Genomic DNA, 23,102 nt, shown 5'->3' on the forward strand with positions numbered 1-23,102 from the left:
TTAACAACTGGATATAAATTGAAAGGCTATGCTAAATTATTTCTACATTTCATATCTATAGTCTCTTTTTATTAAATGATTCACAATAGATGCACATAGACACATGTGAAAAAATTCTTTATTAATTTCTCACACTTCATTACAAAATGTATGTTGCAAACAACTTGAATAACCTACTTGTGTTTTATTAATTTTTTTTTTAAAACCCTTGGCTTCAAGGACTCAGAGTCTCCCTATCTTTTCTCAAGTATCGGGAAACACTGATAATTGGAGTCAATAGGTTATCATTTTGCTATTTATTTTCTTCTCTCAAGCTTTGAAAAAAAATGTCCTCTGTATAAATTAAACAAAAAAAAGTTGAAAATTCTATGTCATTACAGTCAACAGAATTATAATAATGCATCCAAAATGTGCGGCCACAAAATATCAGGTATATGTTTTGAAAAAGAAAAAAAAAAAAAAATGACATTCTAGCCTTGTTAAAAGGATAATGGTCCCATATTTTTATTAACAGGTTAGCAAAACAAAATCCAATGGATTACAATATTTACATGTTATTTGAAAAATAAAGTAGTGATAAAAGCATGTCACAATTATTTTCTTTTTCCTTTTTTATTTTTCTTTGTTTTTTCTTTTTTTTCCTTTTTTTTTTTTTTTTTTTTTGGTAACCATTACAAACACCCAATCCAGGTATGGAACTGTTTAATACATTTGAAATGAGGCCAATTAAAAACAATTAAGGACACAAAATGAATCTTTGTCTAGATAGTTCACACCTTCCCCATTTTCTGGTTTCCACATGATGGCCCCATCCCTAAAAAAAAAAAATTAAATTAAACACCCGACAAATAAAAAATTTTAACAGCAAGAAAATAAAAGAAAAACATGCTTTTCAAGTAAGCACTTATTCCACAAATGCAACATCTTTCCATGGATTTTATTTGAAGCTGTGTGGGACACTGTCATCTCAGCAATTCCCCTTCCCTTTCTGCCCTCCCTCCCCCCCCAACCCTTCCAAGTTAAAAAAAAAACAAAAACAAAAACATGAAAACCAAAGGACTCACACCCACGTACACACACATACAAGTGCGAGCGCGTGCATGCACGCGCACGTGCGCGCACACACACACATACTTCTAAAACCTAAGCTTCAAGGAAAGTTCTTTTCTACTTTGTGGAACGAAACCCTTTGTTCACAATCAGAACATATTATATAGACTTAGATTTAGTCTAAGCTGCTCCCCTCCTGAAGAAGCTAATATAGGGGAAACAGAGCAGCTGGCAGCTAGATTAAAAAAAAAAAAAAAAAAAAGTAGTTCTCCAGGCTCCTTGTAGGATTTAAGTATTTCTTGTCCATTCTCACCAAAGGAATGGGATTCTAACCATCCTTCTTCTCCCCTAATAAATGAGAAAACGTCTAAAGCACAACACAAACAAAAACAGAACATATTTTAAATTCACACATAAAAGCCAGCTCACCTAACAGAAATTATTTGTGTGAGACAGATACTGTGTTAATTGGACAAGCAACAAAAGGGTGAAGAGGACCTCTCGTCTGGCCCACAAGCTGCATAGCTGTGCCGAAAGTTTGGTTCTTTAGTTAAATTAAAAAAAAAAAAAAAGTTAACATCTTTGTTATTTTCATGTTTTAAAATAAAAACATTCCTATTCACAAAAAACTAAATCTCCCTTGCCCCCAAATCGAAACAACAATAACACGCACACACACACACACACAAAAACAATTTATATGAAAAACTGAATTGTGCTGTGTTTGTAACACTCAAATTGATAGAAAATAAACATGTGGCAAACAAAACTGCACATCACCTTAAAATTAGCTCACATGAACCTACCAAATTCTAAATTATAGTTGAACACTAATAAACAGCTTACCTGGAATAAAGGATGACAATTCACAAACAGTTATCTAATAATTAATGTCTGTTTCTTTTTTTGTTTTGTTTTTTACTAAAATAATTAAAAAAATCACAGTATTTTAAGAAATAAAACCCACGTGGGGATTTTAAGCACAATTTGTGTTCCTTTCTTTAAAACTCTTTTTTTTTTCCTCCATTCACCATCTTGCCCAGCAGTTCTCTCTACATTTAACCACGACGACGACAGGTAGTACTGACAAATGCAGAGAATTCCCTTGGTTAATTTTGAGGTACTAGGAAACAGGTGACTGTTTTATGCAAAGCAGTTTTTTTTTTTTTTTTTCCCCAAAGCGGCTGCAGTTAGGTCTTGAAAAAGCTTAAGGTATTAAAACTAGAAAAACGCACCAAAAGTTGTGCGTCAAGAAGTTGTTCCCCTCTGAGAAGTCTTCTACGGTCACGGAGCATCTGGCCTCCACGTTCTGTCCAAGACCGCCACAGAGTACACCATGTACACGCGAGGTGCTTCCATATTCCGCAACGAATGGAACTTCCGTGAAGATCCGGAAGAAAAGATGCAGTGATGGAAAAGGAGCCACATATTCCAACCATTTAAATAACTTTAATTTACATACTCATTCACAAAGGTACCAGTGCTTTGAAAATAGATTGTTCAGTCCTAAAAAGCAGCTTTGTTTCTGTCTTCTCTTTTCTGTCCCTCCCTTCTCAGCCCAAGCTGGCCCACCCACCTTTTCATCACTGTTCAAGTAAGGTTTGATTAAGAATTTCACCAAACGCTTATTCTTTTTTGGCCTCTGCATTCTCCAGGAGAGATTTGTTGGCAGTTACCACACAGATGGCTACCGTTTCATTCTTTAGGGAAAAGTCTATCCCGATTGCCTCGTCACCTTCCTTTTCTTCTATGGAGGGCATCTTGACACCGTCCTCCAAGCTCTCTTTTGCATGGATTTCTTCTCTGCTCACCTGCTTGGTGTCATTCAAAGCCCTGGAAAAGAACATTTATAGAAGAGACAAGATGAGTGTGTATTTTTTTCTAGCTAAACAAAAAAGACTCAAGTGTCCTTATTTCCTTGATCCATAGGTTTTCTTTTGAGCAAATGTCATGGGCATACAACTAAATTGTGAGCAGTTTATTTTTACTATGAAGTCCCTGGGTGATGTAAATAGTTAACTTGCTCATCTGCTAGCCAAAGGTTGGCAACTCAAGTCCACCCAGAGGTGCTGTGGAAAAAAAGCCTGGCGATGTACTTCCAAAAAATCAGCCTAAAAACCCTATGGGGCACAGTTCTACTCTGGCACTCATGGGGTCTCCTGTGTTAGGGTTGACTCCACGGGCACTGGTCATCCTTGCTGTATGTTAGGCTTAGGTCATGCATTTTTGGTATCTTTGTAAAGAATTGAACCTACAAAAATAACTACCTTAATATGTTTTGATTATGCCATGATTTATTTCCAGATTTACACAGTATTTTTATACCAACTTCTCTCCTGGGGCATAAGTGGTAATAGCAAGAGTTGTCTTATGCTCAAACTCAGCAGCTGAACCCAGGAGCTTGGAGATTTAACAATATTAATTACAACTAAAAGAGAGACTCAGGTATGAAAGATTTAATGGACAAGCCCAGAAACAAACAAACAACAAAACTCTTAAGATGGTACCCAACTCTTGGGATGCTTAGTTATATTCTCTGGGGTCTAGATGCTTGAGGTTCCAGAAGCATTCTCTCATAAAAGGACCAAATCCTAGGTTCTCTCTGGTATAGAAGATGCTGCTATGTTCAAGGATCTTGTAAGTATTTTACAGGTGTGCTCCCACCTACCTGGAAGGCAGGCAGAAGCTGGCTCTGTCCCCGAGGCAAGGCATTAAAGGCACCAAGAGGCACCTGGCATTGTTCAAGGTCCCCTAGGGAACATGTCAGAGGCAGGAACAGAAACCAGGTCTTCTGACCCCCAGTCCAGCGCTCTATCAGAGAGTGTCGTGCTAATGAAAGCTGAAGGGACACTGGCTGGAGATTCCACTCTACTTCTGCACATGGGCTCGAGGGGGATGTGTCATTCATAAAGATGATTTTTGACTTCTGGCTGGTGACAATGTTAAAAACCACCAGAAAAGGAGAAACCTGGTTCCTCACAACTGCCTTTCCTCCCACAGCCCGGAAATGTGGCACAGAGGGGACTACATACTGTCAGGCGAACAAAGAAAAGAACCCCATCTCCCTCCCAGCTCCCACTCTGGGCCAAGGCATTTTTGGGGTGGCCCCACTTACATGCCGTGCCTTAGCACGTGCCTTTCCCACTCGGAGCCCTGTGAAAACGCCCGTCCACAGAATTCACATGGAAAACGCTTCTCAGTGTTAACAGCAGCCCCATGATCAGAAAATCTCATAAGATCTGTGAAAAGAAGCAGACGTGTTACCTGAGTGCTGTGGGAACAGGCAGAATAGATGAGTCAGCATTCCTCAGGAAACTCCTTTCCCGCCTTCACTTGTAACGCCAGGTGGTGAAAAGCAATTTCCACATTCCTTACTCCTTTTCCTACCCAATATGTCCCCTAAGGACATTTCTTGAATAGTTCTCCCCTTTCTCCTCACTTCTGTAACTACTTCCGTTACATATAATCTGCATCTGTATTGCCCAAAGAGCCCTTCTTCCCATTCTAAAGGTGTGGTATCTGGGCATTTTTTTCTATCGTATCTCTCCCTTCTGTGCCTCATTGTTTAGCACTTACTAGTTTTCTACTTGACACAGGTTTGATCTTATTCACTGAAAAGGATATAGCCTGCTGAAAGGAGTAGACCACATTATACACAGACAACCTCAGGGTTACGATGCTTGCCAAGTAAGGCCGAAGGTCCAGACTTATGGTCATATGTCATGGATATCACAATCAACACCTTACAGGGTTGTTATGAGTATTGAATGAGATCTTCAAGCAAAGAATCTAACATGAATGTGAATCCTGGGCACCTGGAGCCTGGTGGAATTCTCGCCTTCCATGCAGGAGATCTGGGTTTGATTCCCAGCCAATGCACCTCAAGCGCAGCCACCACCCATCTGTCAGTGGAAGCTTTCATGTTGCTATGATGCTAAACAGGCTTCAGCAGAACTTTCAGACCAAGAAGAACTAGGAAGAAAGGCCTATCGATCTACTCCCAAAAACCAGCCAATGAAAACCCTATGGGTTACAACTGTCTGATCTACAACTGATCATGGGGATGGCTGGCGTAGGACCCAGCAACATTTCATTCTATTCTGCATGAGGAAGCCATAAGTCGGAGGCTGACCTGATAACAGTAAATAACAACAATGTGAAAACATGTCCCCAGCTAGTGATGGATCCTGGCTAGCTAGCCAACATCTACTTCTCAACTGGTAATATTCATGAACGTGGGACAGACAGACGTTTCTGGATAGGTCTCGTTGTAAACATCAAATACTGACTGTAGTTGTTTTGTTTCCTCCATGGTGCTGGGCACATTTTAGGGGTTTGTTAAATGTGAACTGGCTGGCTAATTGTTAAGAGGCTACTCCTCCTGGCAGACTCAAAGACTAGAGCTTATACGGCCTTTGTGTTGTCCTGAGTCCCCAGCCCATATGCCTTTCATTATACCACAGAGGCCAGATCTTTATGTGGGTAATAAACAGCAAGACCTAGACGGTTCTGTAGCCACGTCCAAAGTGCGGGCAGCGAGCAGTGAAACACTGATCGTCTCTACAGATCTGATCACTCTGTGCCTGTGCACACAAGATGTCAGAGAAAGATGTCTCCTGCCTCAAACCCCCATCTAATAAAATTCTTCTAACAGGATAGGTGTTTCTGTGCTGCCTTAATCTTCAACACAAAAAGCTCTGTGAATGGGGCTGGTTCTAACAAAAGATGAAACATTTTCTCACAAATTAAGAAGATCACCCCACAAGCCATTAAAAATAATTTGCACAGACTATCTTCCTTGATTCTTTTCATTGGAAATGAGACAGCACCATCTGCTCTTCGCATTAATTCCTTAGCAGGGATTATCTTGGGCAAGAAATCAACAGAATGCCTTCCTGACTCCTCCCCAACTGCATAATGAGGAGGGGGTGGGGAGGACTGGGCTTGGCTTCAGTTTGATTTCTTCATGCCTGGTTTCTTCTCTTTAAAATCCACCCCCCCTTCCCCCGCCAGCTTCCTAGGCAGGACCTGCAGTTTGTCCCCAAGTCAGCCCTCTTTCCAGCTCCCTTGTTTAGAAAGGATATTGGGAATCAGGTATCTCCAATTGGGCAGCCTGATGAGAATCTACATTGCCAAAGAGGAGAGGGCTGCTGGTACACTTGCTCCTTTGCCCTTAGGAGACCGGAAACCAGTCATCTTGTCTTTCCAGTGGCTCAAGCTAAGTTTCGTCTTCAGAGGAGGAGGCCACTCATTACCTGTGGCACATCAAATTGCTCTCCATCAGCCCTGAGAACTAAGCCAAAGCACCGCCCACTCTCTGCTCCTAGAAGACATAACGTCTGGCAAAAAACACCCCCAGGCTATTGTGTGCCATTCCTTCTTCTTGGCAAGAAAATACCTAGATAGTGGAAAATTGATTCTAGGTCTGTTCAAAGGCGATGGGACAAAGGAGGCTGTGCTTTCAACGATTCCTGAAGGAGAAGGGAAGGTTTAGGCTTGTAATTCCCATTAACATTACTGGAGGTTACTCGTAAATCCCCACCCTCCGAGAGGAATACATGCCTTCTCCACCCTGAGGAGTATTTTTTTCCCCCTTTGTGGTTAAGGCTCATGAATGTGGATGCCACACTTTCCAGTGAGAAGCAATCGGAGACCAGGAAGTTCTTTCCAGTCAAACCGACCTGGTCTGATGCCACAGCGCCGATGAGAAAGGGAGGCCAACCCATGGGAGAAGGGAAATTTGCCTGGTGCTTTATGCGTCTCAACTGCCATCTTTTTTCTTCGGATTTTCTGGCGGAGTCACAGGGGAGTAGAGGATGAGAAGGAGTTCTTGACTCTGTCATACTTATAACCTCTACAATCATGTGTATTCAGCTTTAGAGATTAAAAAGTCTTAATATTCGATGAGGAGTAATTTATTTCCTGAAGAGGAATGGCAGAGCGCAGAGCACCAGGAAGAGAAAGGAGGCTTTGTACCCACTGCCAAAAGCATCCTCTCCCAGAGAACTCTGGTAACAGCACGTGGATGTTAAATATTCATCACTAAGAAAATATTTGTGAAATGGTTAAACCGAAGAAAAGAAAAAGCTACACTTCTCAGGTCATAGCCATTTTCCTTATGAGAGATAAATGAATGAACATGGCCTCGATTAATAAAACCTGTAACTTTACAATTCTTGAATAGTGCTATCAACCTTCAGGAATAAAAAAAAATAGGATATTTTATTTGTTTATATTTCAGGTTGACCAGTGGGCATGGGAGTTTTGAAGAGCCAGCACACCTTGCCTGGCAGTTCTAGCTGTCTGTCTAGGTCGGGGGTCCAAGTGCCAAACTAGACCCCTATTTGGCAAACCCATGGTCTCCTGCCTTGGCTGGGGGCTAGGGGAGTGCAGACAAAGAGAACAGAGGAAGAACAGGGAGAGCCTTGGAGGGAAATGATCCACCAAATAGGTTTCTTTAGGCTTGTGGACTAACAGAGCAGGGAAAACAAAGACATTTTTACTGAAGAGCTAGGCCCCAAAGGCCTCCAAATCTACATATTACCTTTAATGAAGGACATTCCATTGTCTAAGGGGTTGGGAGGCTGGCATGCAGAATAAGAGAGGTCTTGGCTTTGGAGCCAGAAGACCTAAATCCAACCTCTGGTGTTTTTTTTTTACTTTGCACAAGCTCTTACATGACAATAATCCCACTTGCACTGCAGGGTTATCAGTTAGTAGTGATTATATGTTCTAGGGCCTGGGCTAAGGTCATCTTATGCATTATCTCATTTAATCTTTATAACGTTTAATCATTTACAAATCTTTATAATAACCCATAATTATTTTATGGATGATGAAGGCACAAGGAGACAAAATAATTTACCCGAAGTCATACAGCTAGTAAGCAGTAGAACTGGGAGCCAAACCCAGGCAAACCGACTGCAGCGCCCTCTACATTATACAAGATTAAATAAATAAGGTCGTATAAAAGCCACCAACACAGAGCCTGGCACATAATGATGCACAATAATGGCAATTGATACCATTCTTCTCATCACTGAGGTGACAGCTACAATGTTTACTTATCGGGTTTACAGTACCCACATGGCTTTGATAAACTTGGAATAACTAAGGTAACAGATCTCAACCTATAATCTTGTATGTGCAGTTTGGGGATTTCCACAATATTCCATGTTGGACAATATAGAAAACCAACTATCTACAACCAAATACACTTAAATTTTTTTTTTTTTAAATTTTGAAATAATCAGAGACTCACAGGAAGTTGCAAAAATAGTACAAGAGTTCCAAGAAAACTTCCCCAGTGTCCCCTGTAAATACACAGTTAAATAAAAGCTGTAGCCTCTTGCTCCCTCTTCACAAACCGGAAACAGGGCAGCAAGGGAATTGAGAAGAGGACCAAGCAGAGAGACATATGGAGAGGGTTCAGGTTGTCTGCAGGCTCTAACCCCAGCAGTACAGATTTTAAACAAGCTTTCAACTGGAAGTTCATTCTCATTCCTCGATAGCTTTACATTCTCATCAGTCTTGCTATCTGCCTGTCCTTATTCTGAAGATCCCCTAGACACCAGTTTTCCTTATTGAAAAAAAAAAAATTAAATGCCATATATATATATATATTTTCAACAAACATGTATCTGTAGTTAGAGAGAAGATGTCTGTTTTCCTTGGCGTTTCTGTAGCTGGTAATAGTTTCCTATGACATTGCCCCTGAAGTGTTTCTTAAGTCAGTCTGTTCTGCTCCTTAACTAAGAGGGATCATTCCTTCTGTTACTCCTACAACTACCGCCTGTTTCCCTTCTGTCTCACCGTGGACGTGCTGGCTGCCATCTGGGACTAAGAGGGCAGGGAGGAGACTAACCTCTGTCTTCAGCCTTGCTGTTCATTTCTTCTTCCTTGTCTTCATCCTCACTGCTGGAGCTCTCCATTTTTTCCTTCATCTGTTCCAGCTGATCCAAGTTAACCCGTCCAACCAGCTCAAAGTTCCGGCTGACCTGAAAAAGGCCCACACAATCATGGAATGATGAAATGAGCGATGAACCAGATTCAACGGGGTACCCCCTGGTGGAGACACCTTTCCAAAATCATTTTCCTATGACTGTGTTTTCTGAATCAGGATCAAAACAATGGTGCTTAAGAGGTCTGTTTCTTCATTGCTGACTCTTTCTGAGGTGGCTCTGCATTTTTGCTCCCACATTCCACCATTTTCACTGGGACAGTCAACACTGGACCTTCTTTACCAAACTTGTTAAAAAACACGATACAATCGGCAGGAGTCCCTGGGAGAAAACGGTTAAGCACTCGGCTACTATCCGAAAGGTTGATGGTTTGAACTCACCTAGAGGTGCCTTGGAATAAAGTCCTGGCAGTCTACTTCTGAAAAATCAGCCATTGAAAACCTTATGGGGCATAGTTCTACCCTGACACACATGAAGTCGTCATGAGTTGGAACTGACTCAACACTAACTGGTTTTACAATCAGCAGGAGGTAAAAAGTATCATCAAGTCTGGGGTATACAGTAGGGGTCTGATACATTTTTTTTAGTTAATTCAAAGGTATAACTTTCATAAAGTACTCAAGCTTCAAATACTTCTGGAGGTGAAGGGGCTCTGTGAGCATCCTGGCCACGAGCAGCAGAGATGACAACCTTCTTCATCATGTTCCTATCAGCCTGGAGGGTGGTGGGCTGCCTCAGTGTAAGTCAGATGACAACTATTTGATTCCTAACTCCAGTTTCAAATGGAAGGCAACATTGTTACTGTGAGTATGACTACTGCTTTTGAAGCTGACAATGGACTATTTATCCAGGCTGGGATTAGATTATTTGAGAAAAATCTAGATGACTAATCCCCTAAAACCTTTGAAAAGTGGCGACTATGGCTGATTTATGTAAGATGTGGTTAGACTAATGGGGGATCCAAACTTTCTTCAAAATACCATTCAAAGGGAATAAAAGTCTACATTAAGGAAAGTTATAAACAATTATCTGTTTCAGGTTCTCACATCAATGTAGCACAAAATTTACCTTCTTCATTAATCTGTTTTCAGAACCTCACGAATTTTCAGGAATAACAAGTTAGCACAGGACTGAAGTCAACGAAATGACTCAAGTCAATACAGTGATTGGCAACTCCTCTGTGTAAGGCCTTGGGGGCTCGGGGAGGGGGTACACAAAGATGAATGACACCTGGTTCTGGCCCCCAGAGGCTCACAGTTTAGTGAGCAAGGAAGAGAGACATCATTAATTAGAATCCCAGGCAGATTTCCATAGCTGCTACAGCAGCGGTACAGAGTGTAATGAGGACACAAGAGAGGAAAGAGAATTTACAAGACAATTCCAAAATCTTCTCTGGGCCCAGAGTGGAACAAAGATTTGCTGAGTACCACCGATTCCATATGCCTGGCAGATGGGAACGTCATCACTGACTGTGACAAATGTGAGAGAAAGAGACTCAGAGTACCAGGGCCAACAGGCTAAGTACTGTCCCAACAACATCATGTAGGAGATGGGCAGCATCTACAAAAAGGAGTAAAACTCGGGAAAAACTCTTTCAAAAGGGGAGGAACAGTACTTTGATCTTTCTGTGACACTGAAATCCATGAAGTCAGTTGGCATTGAAAACAACTCAACATGAGGGTGGAAAAGATGTTTTTGTCAATCTCAGTGCTAAACATTCAGGGACATCAACTTTTCTTGCCCATTAAAAAAAAGTTCTAAAATTAGCAGACTAAGATAAGGAGGAGGAGGAACAGGTCAATTTTAGAATCTTTATTTTTCTTTCCTTCCCTCTAAGGGTTCACAGTAATGATCTCCGAAGGACTTTTGCTGTAGCATCTCCCAACTAGGGATTTATTTACCACGGTTTACTCATACAGGCCTATATCAAAGCATGGGCTCTGAAGTCAGACAGATCTGAGTTCAAGTTCAGAGTCTGACATTAACCACTAGACTCTTGGGCCAGGTTACTGAACACAGAGGTCTGCAATGTTCTCATTTGTAAAAGGGGTCAGCATAGTACCTGAAACACAACAGTACTCCAAAAATGTAGTTTCCTTCCCTTTTCGGAGAATGTGACCTTTTCCAATTTTGATTTTGGAAACGCTTATAACAAGCAATGTAAATACATATTTAAGAAGTAAGGTTTAGTCACAAGTCCATATTTTAACCAAACAGCATTTATGACAAACATTTAAATAAAAGTTTTCTGGGTTACTAGTTTGCCAGGACAGGAGTACAAAATTCCAATTTGCCAAATTTTGAAATACATACAAAGAAAAATCTGACCACCTTTAGTAACCAGGGCAACTGTAGGTGTGTGAAAGGGGAATGAGGGATGGGTGGTCGCCAGGAAACAAAATTATAAAACCACGGAAGCCAAAAAAGAATCCTTAAACATCTGCTTTAATCCAATGGTTTTCATTCATTCAAACAAGGCCTGCCTGAGGGCCTGCTGTGTGCCAGGCCCCATGTTACATACTGAAGCCTTAGCCCCTCAAGGAGCTCACAGTGACAGAAGGAGACCTGTCACCAAACCAAATGTTATTTTTTTTCCTCTTGACTTTTTCTGGTAGGATTTGTCCATTTTCCCATCACTATCACCCTTTCACTGGAAAACTGTTAACATTTTGGCATCTGCACATCTTTAGAATAATGGAAGATATTTTCATGATATGATGTTCATGCAAGGCTAACCCAGGACCGACTAATCCTGAAGATTTCTAAAATCTTTACTACGCAATTAGATTCTAAACTAAAAACTCCTTATGGTGCTGGATTATTACTATATTTGAAATCCCCGAACCAGCAATCCAGTGGTAATCCTAACACAAAAGGAAGGCTCCCTCTGTATTTCTGAGTCATCATCATCTCTTGCCTGGATTATTATAATACCCCCCTCCCCTGCTGGTCTCCCAGCATCTACTCTGGTCCCTTCTTATATCTATTTTCCAGCATGGCCAGGGTTTTTTTTTTTTTTTTTAAATTAAGACTATTTTTTGGAGCAGTTTTTGGCAGAGCGATTTTTAAACTTACACCTGTTCACGTCAGTCTCTGATTAACTTGAGGGTATAATCCAAATTCCTCATTGTGATTGACACGGCCCACTGTCGCCTCAGCCCACTCTCTCCAGACTCCACCATACCCCATCACACTGAACTTACTGAGGCTCCTGGACTGTGTCATGCTCTCATGCTCTTGACTTTGTGTCTCTGCATGTGGCGTTCCCTCTGCTCGGACCTCTCTCAAGCCCACCCCCTTCACGTGGGGGCTCCTGTGAAATCTTCCAGCCCTGGCTTCAATGTCCCTTCATCTGGGAGGCCTTTCCCAGACCCCTTCTAGGTTAAATATCCCTGCTGTATGTGTCCACAGCACCCTAGACCCCCCCTTTTGTAATTCATCCCACTTGGTAATTAATTGTTTACGGTTTGCCTCTCCCCTACTTAACTGCAAACTCTGGGTATCTTGAATTTACAGCTGGATCTCCACTGACCCCCACCATGTCTATAGAGTGGGTACTGTTCTCATCTCTTGGCTATGGGAGACTTCCTCATTTTAACATAACGGTTTTTCTTTCATATAAATATTCACAGAAAAACTTGGAAAACAGAAAAATTATTTGAAGTCCAGTCACCTATATATAATGACTATTAACAAGTTACTACATTTCTATATTCCTGTTTGCTATTCTATATTCCTGATTATATTAAAACATACAAGTCTGTATCCTGCTTTTTTATACTTGGCATGGTATAAACACCATTCTCAGAATAAATATGACTTTTAATCACCGATATTTCACCAAGTGTATATACCATCATTTACTTGACCATTTCCATATGACTTCATTATTGTTGTTTGTTGCCATCAAGTTGGTTCCGACTCATGGTCACCTTATATATAACGGAATGAAATGTTGTACCATCTTCATGATCATTGGTACGTTTCAGTCCATCGTTGTGGCTGTTAGGTCAGTCCATCTCAATGAGGGTTTCTCTCGTTTTTATTGACCCTCTACTTTACCAAGCATGATGTCCTTTTCTAGTGATGTTTCTTTCCTGACGTGAGTGAGCTGAAGTCTTCCCGTTTTCTAAGGAGCATTCTGTTTGAATTTCTTCTAAGACTGATTTACTTTAGGCTATTTCTGGTTTTTCACTATAAAAATAATGCAGTAATTAACCTTTTTGTTTATAAATCTTTCTTTAACGTTTAGTTTTAACTTTTGTAGGCTAAATTTCCAGAAATGAAATTATAGGGTTAAAGTCAAAGGGTATGAGCTTTATTAAAGTTCCAATATTTCTAACTTGGCTGAAATGATCATAACATAAGTTACTCTCTCTACCTAGAGGTTGGTGGGTATCTGTGTAACTTCTTGGTGGTACAAAGACACATTGAGGGAAATTCATTTTTTCCCCCAGAGATAAGAATAAGTAATTTATGACCCTGTTTTCCCAAAAAGTCACAACAAAGGAAGAAAGAGTAAGCCTCAGAGTTTGGGATTTACTAGAACCTGGCTTCTTGCAGCCTGTCTCTCCAACTTGCTTATAAACTCTTCAAAGTAGCGACCACCTCTTACTTAGCTTCATATGCTCAATACAGATTATAAGTTCACTCAGCTAGTCAATGCACAATAAATGTTATTTGAATTCACAGGTAACATGAAAACCCATGGGAGATCATAAAGTACAAATAACATAGTAATATGGCGAAAAGACTTGCATCCCATGATATACATTTGCATGTTCATGACAGAATAAAATTGGCCACTCTCTAAAAGATTTTGTTTCAATATTTACCAGATATGTTATGTGCTAAAAACGAATCCAGTACCTTTTACATGTATCATTTAACCCTTACAGCCATTTTACAAAATATATGTTAACCTCCATATCTGAGATGAGGAATACAGAACACAAAATGAACGGGTGATAAAAAACAGGATTAGAACTCATATCTTCAAATTACATAGTTCAAGTTTTTCCTATAATAATGCAAATCATCTGTAGAAATGCAAAATTAGTTGCAAAATACGTAATGATTACCCATGGTGCATGGGTTGAATGCAAAAAGAAGGAAGAAAAAAGTACAATGACAATAATATTCTTTTGCAAAATGTGGTGGGAATACAGCAGTAGGGTCTTCTGAGAATTTGTCTTCAAAATAGAAACTCCTCCAAGAACACTAAGAATAAAGGAGCCTGACGTACCCAGAAGAGTATGGAGCACAGAGCTCAAGGAAGAGATCTAATTTCTTCTGCAATTACTGAGTCAGAATCAGAAAATATGCTTCTGCCTGACCTAGTTTAGCAAATGCCCAGACAAAATTAACTCATTTTGAGAATCTCAGCATAACTCCACTCACAAGTACTCAAGACACCCAAGTGGAAGGTATTACTAAGAACGGAGTGCAACTCTGTTTTTGGCCAGTGGAGCTGTTGTCAATCTTCAGGACCCCGAATCCAGGGACAAGGATGCTGATGGATGCCACCCTATACTGCTTAGTTGAGAAAACAAAACCAGTCATTTAAAACCAGGCTTCAAACGAGTTCCTTCTGGTTTGAACCCCTGCTGAGAATTCACATTTCTAACAAGCTCCTGCTCATTTTGTTGCCATTGAGTAGATTCCGACTCATAGCGACCTACAGGACAGAGTAGAACTGCCCCATAGTTTCTAAGGAGCGCCTGGTGGATTCGAACTGCTGATCTTTTGGTTAGCAGCCATAGCTCTTAACCCCTACACCACCAGGGTTTCCAACAAGCTCCCAGGCGATGCTAATGATGCTGGTTAGAGACCAATTCTGAGAACTACTAGTAGAGCAGTGGTTCTCAAAATTTATTATACATAAGAATCATTGTAGATTGTTAAAACGTAGATTCTTTTTAAAATGTAGATTTCTGATTCAGTTTATCTGGGGTGGAAATGCAAATTCCCAGCAGGGGTTCGAACCAGAAAAGAATCCTTCAAAGTCCTGCTTAAAACTTCCATCTGAAAAGTGGTTTCACACATTGGCTTATTTAACAAACAGCTCTGAGCATTGATTGTACACAGGGTACTATGTTAAATTTTAGAATAATACAGAAATAAGATCTGGGTTTTTTGTTGGGGTTAAGATGGTTTCCACTTTTAAGAAAGTTGCATCCAATGATAAGAGAGAGACCTGTTGACAGCTAAGTACAAGTCAAAGCAGAATGAAATCAGTGCCTTCAGACAGGAAGATGCAAAGTGCTATGGGAGACAGGACGAAGGTGTAATTAATTTTTGTCTTGGGAGTTTAGCGAGTAGTTTCAGAGGTTACAGACAAAGAACATCTTCAAACGTTCACCGAGGGATCTTGTCTAAGGTTCTGTCAGGCTTATTGTGCTGAAAAATGGTCACAGCTTTTGCTCATCTACTTCTGATTTCTCTATCTTCCAAAACACATGCAAGAAACTGGTCTATGGTTGACAAATCAAGAAGCAAAACTAACATGAGAGAAGGCAGGGGTGAAACGACATAATCTTGTAGAGAATCCTTCAGTGTGCAGAAATCCTTAAGGGTTGAGGAAACTAACACTGCTGGTACTTATCTCAGAAATTAAGTGGAATTAAGAAACAAACAAACAAGAAGTGGCCAAAGGTGCGTTTTATGATTTGGATTGGGGGAAGTCTCCTCTTGTTTTTTTCTTCTCATTTTCTTTTCTGGAAACACATGTTCTATATGACTTTTGTGCCATTATGGATTTCACTAGTCCAGAAAGCTGAACAATTTTATCAGTGCTAACTAAAATGTTGGTGATTCCTTCTGTGTCTAACTTTCTGCTGCTTTCCCCAAACTGGCAAAAATTAAGATACCAGGTTCCTAGAGTTCAGTCGCCTGAGGCTCCGTTTGTATAAAAAATTAAAAACATTTCAAAGTAAATTCAATTAGCGAATGTGTACTGCCTGAATAGACTACCTTCTCAATTCATTACACTGAGCATGACAATTTTACAAGCATACCAAGTTAGAGATAATATATTTTTATGTTCCTCAAACTAGCAAAGAGACTTCAGAAACATAAAGAACACTAACAAGGTACACAAATACTTAAAAAACTTTCTTTAAAAAAAAAAGTAAGAAAATGCAAGGCTTATTTTTTTTCCCCCACAACTTCAAGGTTTCCAGAAATGTAAAGCCTTCAACTTTGACTAGTATTGTTCATAAACAGGATAACTGATAGATTTCAGGGTGTGTGTGTGAGAGAGAATAGTTCAGCTTCTAGAAGACCTACTGAGATTGAAAAAAGCCAGGGAGTTGAAGAATGAAAAATTAAATTTCAAATAGCCCACACGGTTTAATTCCATATGATTAGATCTCAAGAGATTACAAGTGATTCCTTCCTTGCTCACTGGCCTGAAAGTAAAGGTCTAGAAGGACAAGGCTCTGTTTCTCACCAATAAAATGAGGGTGCCGACTGTCATCCCTTTGCTATTGCACTGTGGCTTCTGAGGATGAACATGGCAGCCTAAATCAAGTGCACTTGAGACTTTGACTCTTAAATGGAATGGTGTTTTTTGACTTCAAGGGCCTTTCCTGCTGTTACCAGTACTTTGTCCTGTCCATGAAGGATACAGTCTAACATCTTTAGAGACGCTCCGGAGCTTTAAATGCTTTGCAGGCAGAATTCAGAAGTCCAGTTTTGAATGCCCTGATCTGTTTAATGAAATTCTTTGACTGAAAATACATCCTACAGTGTCTTGTAATTTCTTCTGCACAACATCACCTAAAGCTGTTCATGGAAGAACGCAATGAGCAATGCACTCAACACATAGTCATACTGAAAAAAAAATTATTAGTAAACCCTAGCTTAGAACCATACTTTTGATTTTGGCAGTTTGCACATTGATCTTGATCTTGAATATCTGTGGATCTATCTGTTCCAGAGATCAACTTCATAAGGAAAGACTGCAAGAAATTAGTATTTACTGAGGGCCTCCTGTGTGTTAGATCCTGGAAAACTTGCGTATGTTTTAGGTTTTGGGGTTGTCTCAGGCTGGGTTCTCTAGAGAAGCAAAACTAGAAAAGTGTATAAATACATATATAGAAAGATTTTGTATCAAGGAAATGGCTCACACAGTTGTAGAGGCTGGGAAGTCCCAAGCCCCTGGGTCAGGCTGGAGGCTTCTGCCGACTCACGTAGCTGCAGGGCTGGCAAACCCAAGATGGGCAAGTCTGACAGCAGGGCTCTGACTCACAGGCTGTGGAGACCGATGAATTCCAAGGTCCACAGGTAAGATCGCAGGTAAGCTGCTAGCTCAAGTCCCAAGAACCAGCAGCTAGCTGTAGGATCCTGAGCTAGCAAAAGCCCATGAGCCTTGCCAGAATGTTCACTTACATCCAATGCAGGCCACATCCCCAAGGAAACTCACTTTCAACTGACTGGCTGCTCACAGCAGATCCCATCATGGAGGTGATCACATTATATCAGGTCTCATCATGGAAGTGATTACATCATTATATGACTGCCAAACCACTGAGAACCATGACCCAGTCAAGTTCACATACAACCTTTACCATCACAGGGGTACATAAAACACCATAAAATTCACCTATTTTAAGTGAACAGTTTAATCAGTTTTAGTAAATTTATACAGTTGTGCAACCATCACCCCAACCCAGTTTAAGAACACTAACATCGCTCTGAGAAATTCCCTGGTGATCTCTGCAGTCAATCAATCGCTGTACCCAACCTCCAGCCCCAGGCAACCTCTAACCTACTTTCTATTTTCATAATTTTGCCTTTTCTAGAAATTTTATATAAATGGAGTCATACAATATGTATAGACTTTTGCGTCTGGCTTAGCATGAATTTTCTGAGATTCATCCATGTTGTTATATATAGTGGTAGTTCATACCTTTTTTATTGATTAGTATTCCATTCTATGGATATGCCACATTTTATCCATTCACCAGCTGACATTTAGTTTGTTTCCAGTTTTGTTTTCGACTATTATGAAAAAGACTGCTATGAACAAGTCTTTTTGTGGGCGTGGAATTACTGGGTCAAATAGAAAGTGTATCGAACTATTTAAAAAACTAACAAATTTCTTCCAAAGTGGCCATACCATTTTACATTCCAACCAGCAGTGTATGAGGTTTCTGGTTTCTCCACATCCTTGCCACTACTTGGTACTATGGTCTTCTTAATTTTAGCCATTCTAGTGGGTGGGTAGTGATATCTCATTGTGGTTTTAATTTGCATTTCCCTAATGACAAATCAAGTTGCTCGTCTTGTCATGTACTTATTTGCTATTTGTATTTCTCCTTTGGCAAGTGTCTATTCACATCTTTTTCTCACTTTTAACTGCGTTGTTGTCTTATTAGAGTTGCAGGTGTTCTTTATCCATCTTCGGTTAATTTTTGTGTAGGGAGTGAGGTAAGGGTTTGGGTTATTATTTTGCACATAGATATCTAATTATTTCAGCACCATTTGTTTAAAAAAATCCTTTCTCTATTGCTTTGGCACCTTTAATGGAAATCAGCTGACAATAATGTATATGAAGGTCTCTTTCTGGACTACCTCTGTGTCGTTGATCATGCAACTATCCTTATGCTAATATCCCACCTTCTGGATTACTGTAGTTTTATAGTAACTTCTGAAATCACCTTTGCTCTTCTTTACCCACATTGTTCAAGCTATTCTAGGCCCTTTGCGTTTCCATATAAATTTTAGAATCAGCTTGTCAACTTCTACTTAAAAAATACCCACTGGGATTTTGATAGAGGTTATGTTGAACCTGTAGATCAATGTGGGAAGAGTTACCATCTTAACAATACCGAGTCTTCCAATCCGAGAACACAGTCTATGTTCCTTTTATTCAGTTCTTTTATTTCTCTCAGCAACATTTTATAATTCTCAGTGTACAGCTCTTGCAGTTCTTATGTCAAATTTATTCTTATTTTCTTCTTTTTGATATTACTGTAAATGGAATTGATTTTTTTAAATTTCATTTTCAGATTGTCCATGCTAGCATACAGAAATATAATTGATTTTTGTATATTGATCCTGGATCCTGTAACTGTGCTAAACTCACTAATGCTCTAATAGCTTTTCTGTAGATTCTTTAGGATTTTCTGACTATGAAAATCACATTGTGAATAAAAACAGTTTTATACCTTCCTTTCCAATCCCTATGCCTTTAATTTCTTGTTCTTGCCTTATGGCCCCTGACTTCTGTGTTTGAATTGTTAGCAAACTTTTCTTTAGTACCTCGTCCATTGACACCCCTTTCACGAACGCTGAAATCAGACTTTCGTATATCCTTCACCCTGATGAACGACCACTTTTAACTAGCATTTAATGCCACTGACTATCAGCTGGAAATTCAGTTTCAGCAGCCTACCATCTTTGTTTATAAAATAGTGTTTGGCCAATTATTTCAAAAATTTTAATTGCATTTTGCACTCATCATTTAGGAAAAATCAAATAGAAAATAGGAAAATGAAAGTGCTGCTATCAGTAGTCTCATAAACTTAGTAACAATTGAGACAAAGATGAAAATAGGTGTGCTAAGACTGGCAATTCTTTAGCCTCAATTAGTTACTCACTGGACTTAATAAGCTGGTCAACCATAAGAAAGAATAAAATTAAAGAATATAATATGACAGTAGAAATATAATGTCAACAACTATCTAAAATACAAGGTGACTTTATAACATATTTTTGGTCTTAAGGAACATAACTGCCTCTATGATAGGTAAAACTATTATTATACTTGAGGAAAATGGAATTTCATAAATACTCTGAGGAACAACCGGCAAAAACCAAACCTGTTGTTGTCGAGTCGATTCCGACTCATAGCGACCCTATAGGACAGAGCAGAAATGCCCCATAGAGTTTCCAAGGAGCTCCTGGTAGATTCGAACTGCAGACCTTTCGGTTAGCAGCTGTAGCACTTAGCCACTACGCCACCAGGGTTTCCCTAAGGAACACAGTAGGTTTCAAAGTGGGGTAAAGGCGAGGACTTCATCTAATCCTTACAAAACTTCCGAGGAAGGTATAACAATTCCATTTACAAATTAGAAAACAGGTAGAGAAATTTAAGTAACTTGCTACAAGTTTGTACCGTAAAGGGTGGAGACCAGGTTCAAAGCCAGGTCTATTTGTTTCCAAAGATCTGAATTTGGGCATCTTTTTTTTTGCTGAGGAATCCATTCACCTGGCCCATATCCCAAAGCCTCGGCCTTCTACCCACTGGTCAGGAAGCTTCCAGTTCCACTTCTTGGAGAGTTTCTAACATTCTCTCTCGTGCCCCGTTGATTTGCAAGCTAAGGAGCAACAACCTGATCTGCTCTTCCCCAAAATATTGGACTGGAGGCTTGGACACTATAATAAAAAGCTCTGACTGAGGTGGTGACATAAAGAAGATACACAGGAGTAAATACGGAATGTTTGGCTTGAAATGGATGAGTGGTTTTCCTTTGAGTCTGGAGAAGAAATGCCCAGGATGTTTGAATAAGAAGAGAAATTAAAGTTCTTATGTGAGGCTAATTCAGGCTTTTCCTCTCTGTTTTTATGTTTTGGGTAGACACATTAGAAAATGAATGAGTTCCAAGGCAGAAAAGTTACCATAAAACCATTAAATTGAGGACAGGCCATAAAGCTTAGCCTCCTCTCTCTTCACTTCAGAGAAAAATGCTAACCCCTGGGTGCAAGTGATTCAAACTAAAATCTTTATGACTTGGCTTCGTAGGGCCAGAAAACAGTCATATTTCCACTGATAAAAATACAAAACAAGGAAAAAGAGAACACTATCAGAAGTGCTTGTCATTGTGCTTTAAGTAAACACTCAATAGGTGTTTTGGATTTGTTGGTTAATCAAAAAACATTTCCATAGGTTCTTTTCATGAAATGAATATTAATCAGAGCTCCCACTGCACTTTGGGCAATGCACAAAACCAGAAACGACAGTCTCAGTTCATTATGTACAAGATAAGTTTTTTGCAGAGTGAGGAATTCATCCTTTATGATTTTACCCTCCCCCAAATAAAACATCCATTTTACAGTCCTTATAATATTCAGGCATTCATAGAGATGCCTCTGAAAATCTTTGTAGTTAGCAACGTATTAGAAACAACCTACATGATTGAGGGACACGGTGGAACATCCATCTGATAGATGAGGGGTTGACAAACTATGGGTCCGCAGACCGTCATCTATTTTTATAAATAAAGTTTTATTGGAACACAGCCATTTGCATTTATTTATTATCTATGGCTGCTTTCTTGCTACAACGGCAGAGTTAAGTAGTTGCCATGGAGACCATATAGCCTGCAAAGTCTAAAAGCCTATCTGGCCCTTTACAGAAAAAGTTTGCTAATCCTTATGATAAAACCAAATCAAACCAAACCCGCAGCTGTTGAGTCGATTCTGACTCATAGTGACCCTACAGGACAGAGTAGAACTGCCTCATAGGAGGCAGCTGGTGGATTCGAACTGCCAACCTTTTGGTTAGCAGCTGTAGCTTGCCTAACCAGTGAGCCATCAGGGCTCCAACCCTTATGATAATACATTTTAAATGACATGGGAAAATATCCACTAGGATGTTAAGTGAAAGAAAACAAGGTATATATAATATTTCGTGTATAGCATAATCACTACGTAAAACAAAGTAAAATGGGCATAGAAAAGAGGCCAAAAAGGTTAAGCAGTTGGATTTGGGTGGTGAAATTACAGGTGGTTTTCATTTTTCCCCTTCTAAGTGTTCCAATTTTCTACAATGACCTTATACTTCTTTTATAATAGAACTAAACTTCACTTTAAAAATTATTTTAGTTCATGTCTATGTTGTATGCAGTAAATGTGACTAAATTCAGGCTCTCTCTCCCAACTTGGCCCCTCCCCACAGGTATGCCGAGGGCGGGAGGCAGGAAGTCCCGGGCCAGTACCTTATGCTCATCCCGGAGGTGGCTGTCCAGTTCCTCTGTGTGCTTGGTCTCATAGTAGCAGAGCTGGCATTTGTAAGGTTTCAGTTCATTGTGCTTTTCTATGTGTTGCTGGAGGCTCTCGTCACTGGAGCAGGTGAAGGTACACTTATCACAGCGGAAAACTACTCCCTGCAAGTATTTTGACAGTTTGGAACGGCACACTTCAATGGGGACAACTCTCTCTTCTGTGGAAACAAATTGAATGGAAAGATGGGAATTTTTACTTATGGTATGCAGACGGTCTTTCTTTGGAATATAAGAATAAATTCACATATTCAGTTTGCTACTTCTCACAGATCTGGGTGCTTGAGCTACACACACATGTACACTGTTCTTCCCCACAACTTCCAAACCAACACATTCCTCTGCTTATTGTTGTTGTTAGGTGCCACTGAGTCAGTTTGAACTAAGACCAAAGCTCTTTGTGTACTTAATACCTAAAACAACCTATAAATAGAGGCAGGGTGGCTGAAAGGTCCTGGTTAAGTCCTGAATAAACAAACAAACAAAAACAGTTGTTGTCGAGTCAATTTCAATCCATGGCAACCCCGTGTGCGTCAGAGCAGAATTGTGCCCCATAGATTTTGCAATGGCTGATTTCTTGGTCTTTCTTCCCAGGTGCCTCTGGGTGGACTTGAATTGCCAACCTTTTGGTAGGTAACCACTCGAGTGAATCATTTGCACCATCCAGGGCCTCCTGAAGAGGGATAATTAAGGTAGGGAAGACCAAATGGAAGTGGTCGCTATTTTTACCTCTAAAACCAAAAACCAAACCCATTGCTGCTGAGTCAATTCCGACTCACAGCGACCCTATAGGACAGAATGGAATTGCTCCACAGAGCTTCCAAGGAGCAGCTGGTGGATTCAACCTTTTGGTTAGCAGCTGAGCTTGTAACCACTGTGCCACCAGGGCTCCATTTTGACTATATTACTCATTTTTGACAACAGCCATTTGTACATCCTACCCCCTCAGCAGGAAATCCTGGTGGCAGAGTGGTTTAAGTGCTACAGCACTTAACCAAAACGTTGGCAGTTCGAATCCACCAGGCGCTCCTTGGAAACTCTGTGGGGCAGTTCTACTCTGTCCTAGAGGGCCGCTATGAGTCGG

The 23,102-nt window shown here is 40.1% G+C and overlaps 1 protein-coding gene across 4 annotated transcripts in view; it reads right to left on the reverse strand.

Moving 5' to 3' along the window:
* Positions 1-657: 657 nt before the first annotated feature.
* ZNF462 (zinc finger protein 462) overlaps positions 658-23,102 on the reverse strand; it is a 147,044-nt gene continuing 124,599 nt past the window's right edge. For 3 of the 4 annotated variants that reach the window (XM_023545076.2, XM_010587776.3, XM_003407818.4), the window contains exons 10-13: positions 21,956-22,179; positions 8,915-9,047; positions 4,166-4,289; positions 658-2,883 (exon numbers count right to left, since the gene is read on the reverse strand). In XM_023545076.2, the coding sequence (XP_023400844.1) occupies positions 2,676-2,883; positions 4,166-4,289; positions 8,915-9,047; positions 21,956-22,179 (689 nt within the window). In that variant the 3' untranslated portion in view covers positions 658-2,675. The remainder of the gene's footprint in view (positions 2,884-4,165; positions 4,290-8,914; positions 9,048-21,955; positions 22,180-23,102) is intronic. The other variant, XR_002785026.2, reaches the window with a different exon arrangement.

The sequence above is a fragment of the Loxodonta africana genome, chromosome 9, assembly GCF_030014295.1.
Source record: "Loxodonta africana isolate mLoxAfr1 chromosome 9, mLoxAfr1.hap2, whole genome shotgun sequence".
NCBI classification, from domain to species: domain Eukaryota; kingdom Metazoa; phylum Chordata; class Mammalia; order Proboscidea; family Elephantidae; genus Loxodonta; species Loxodonta africana.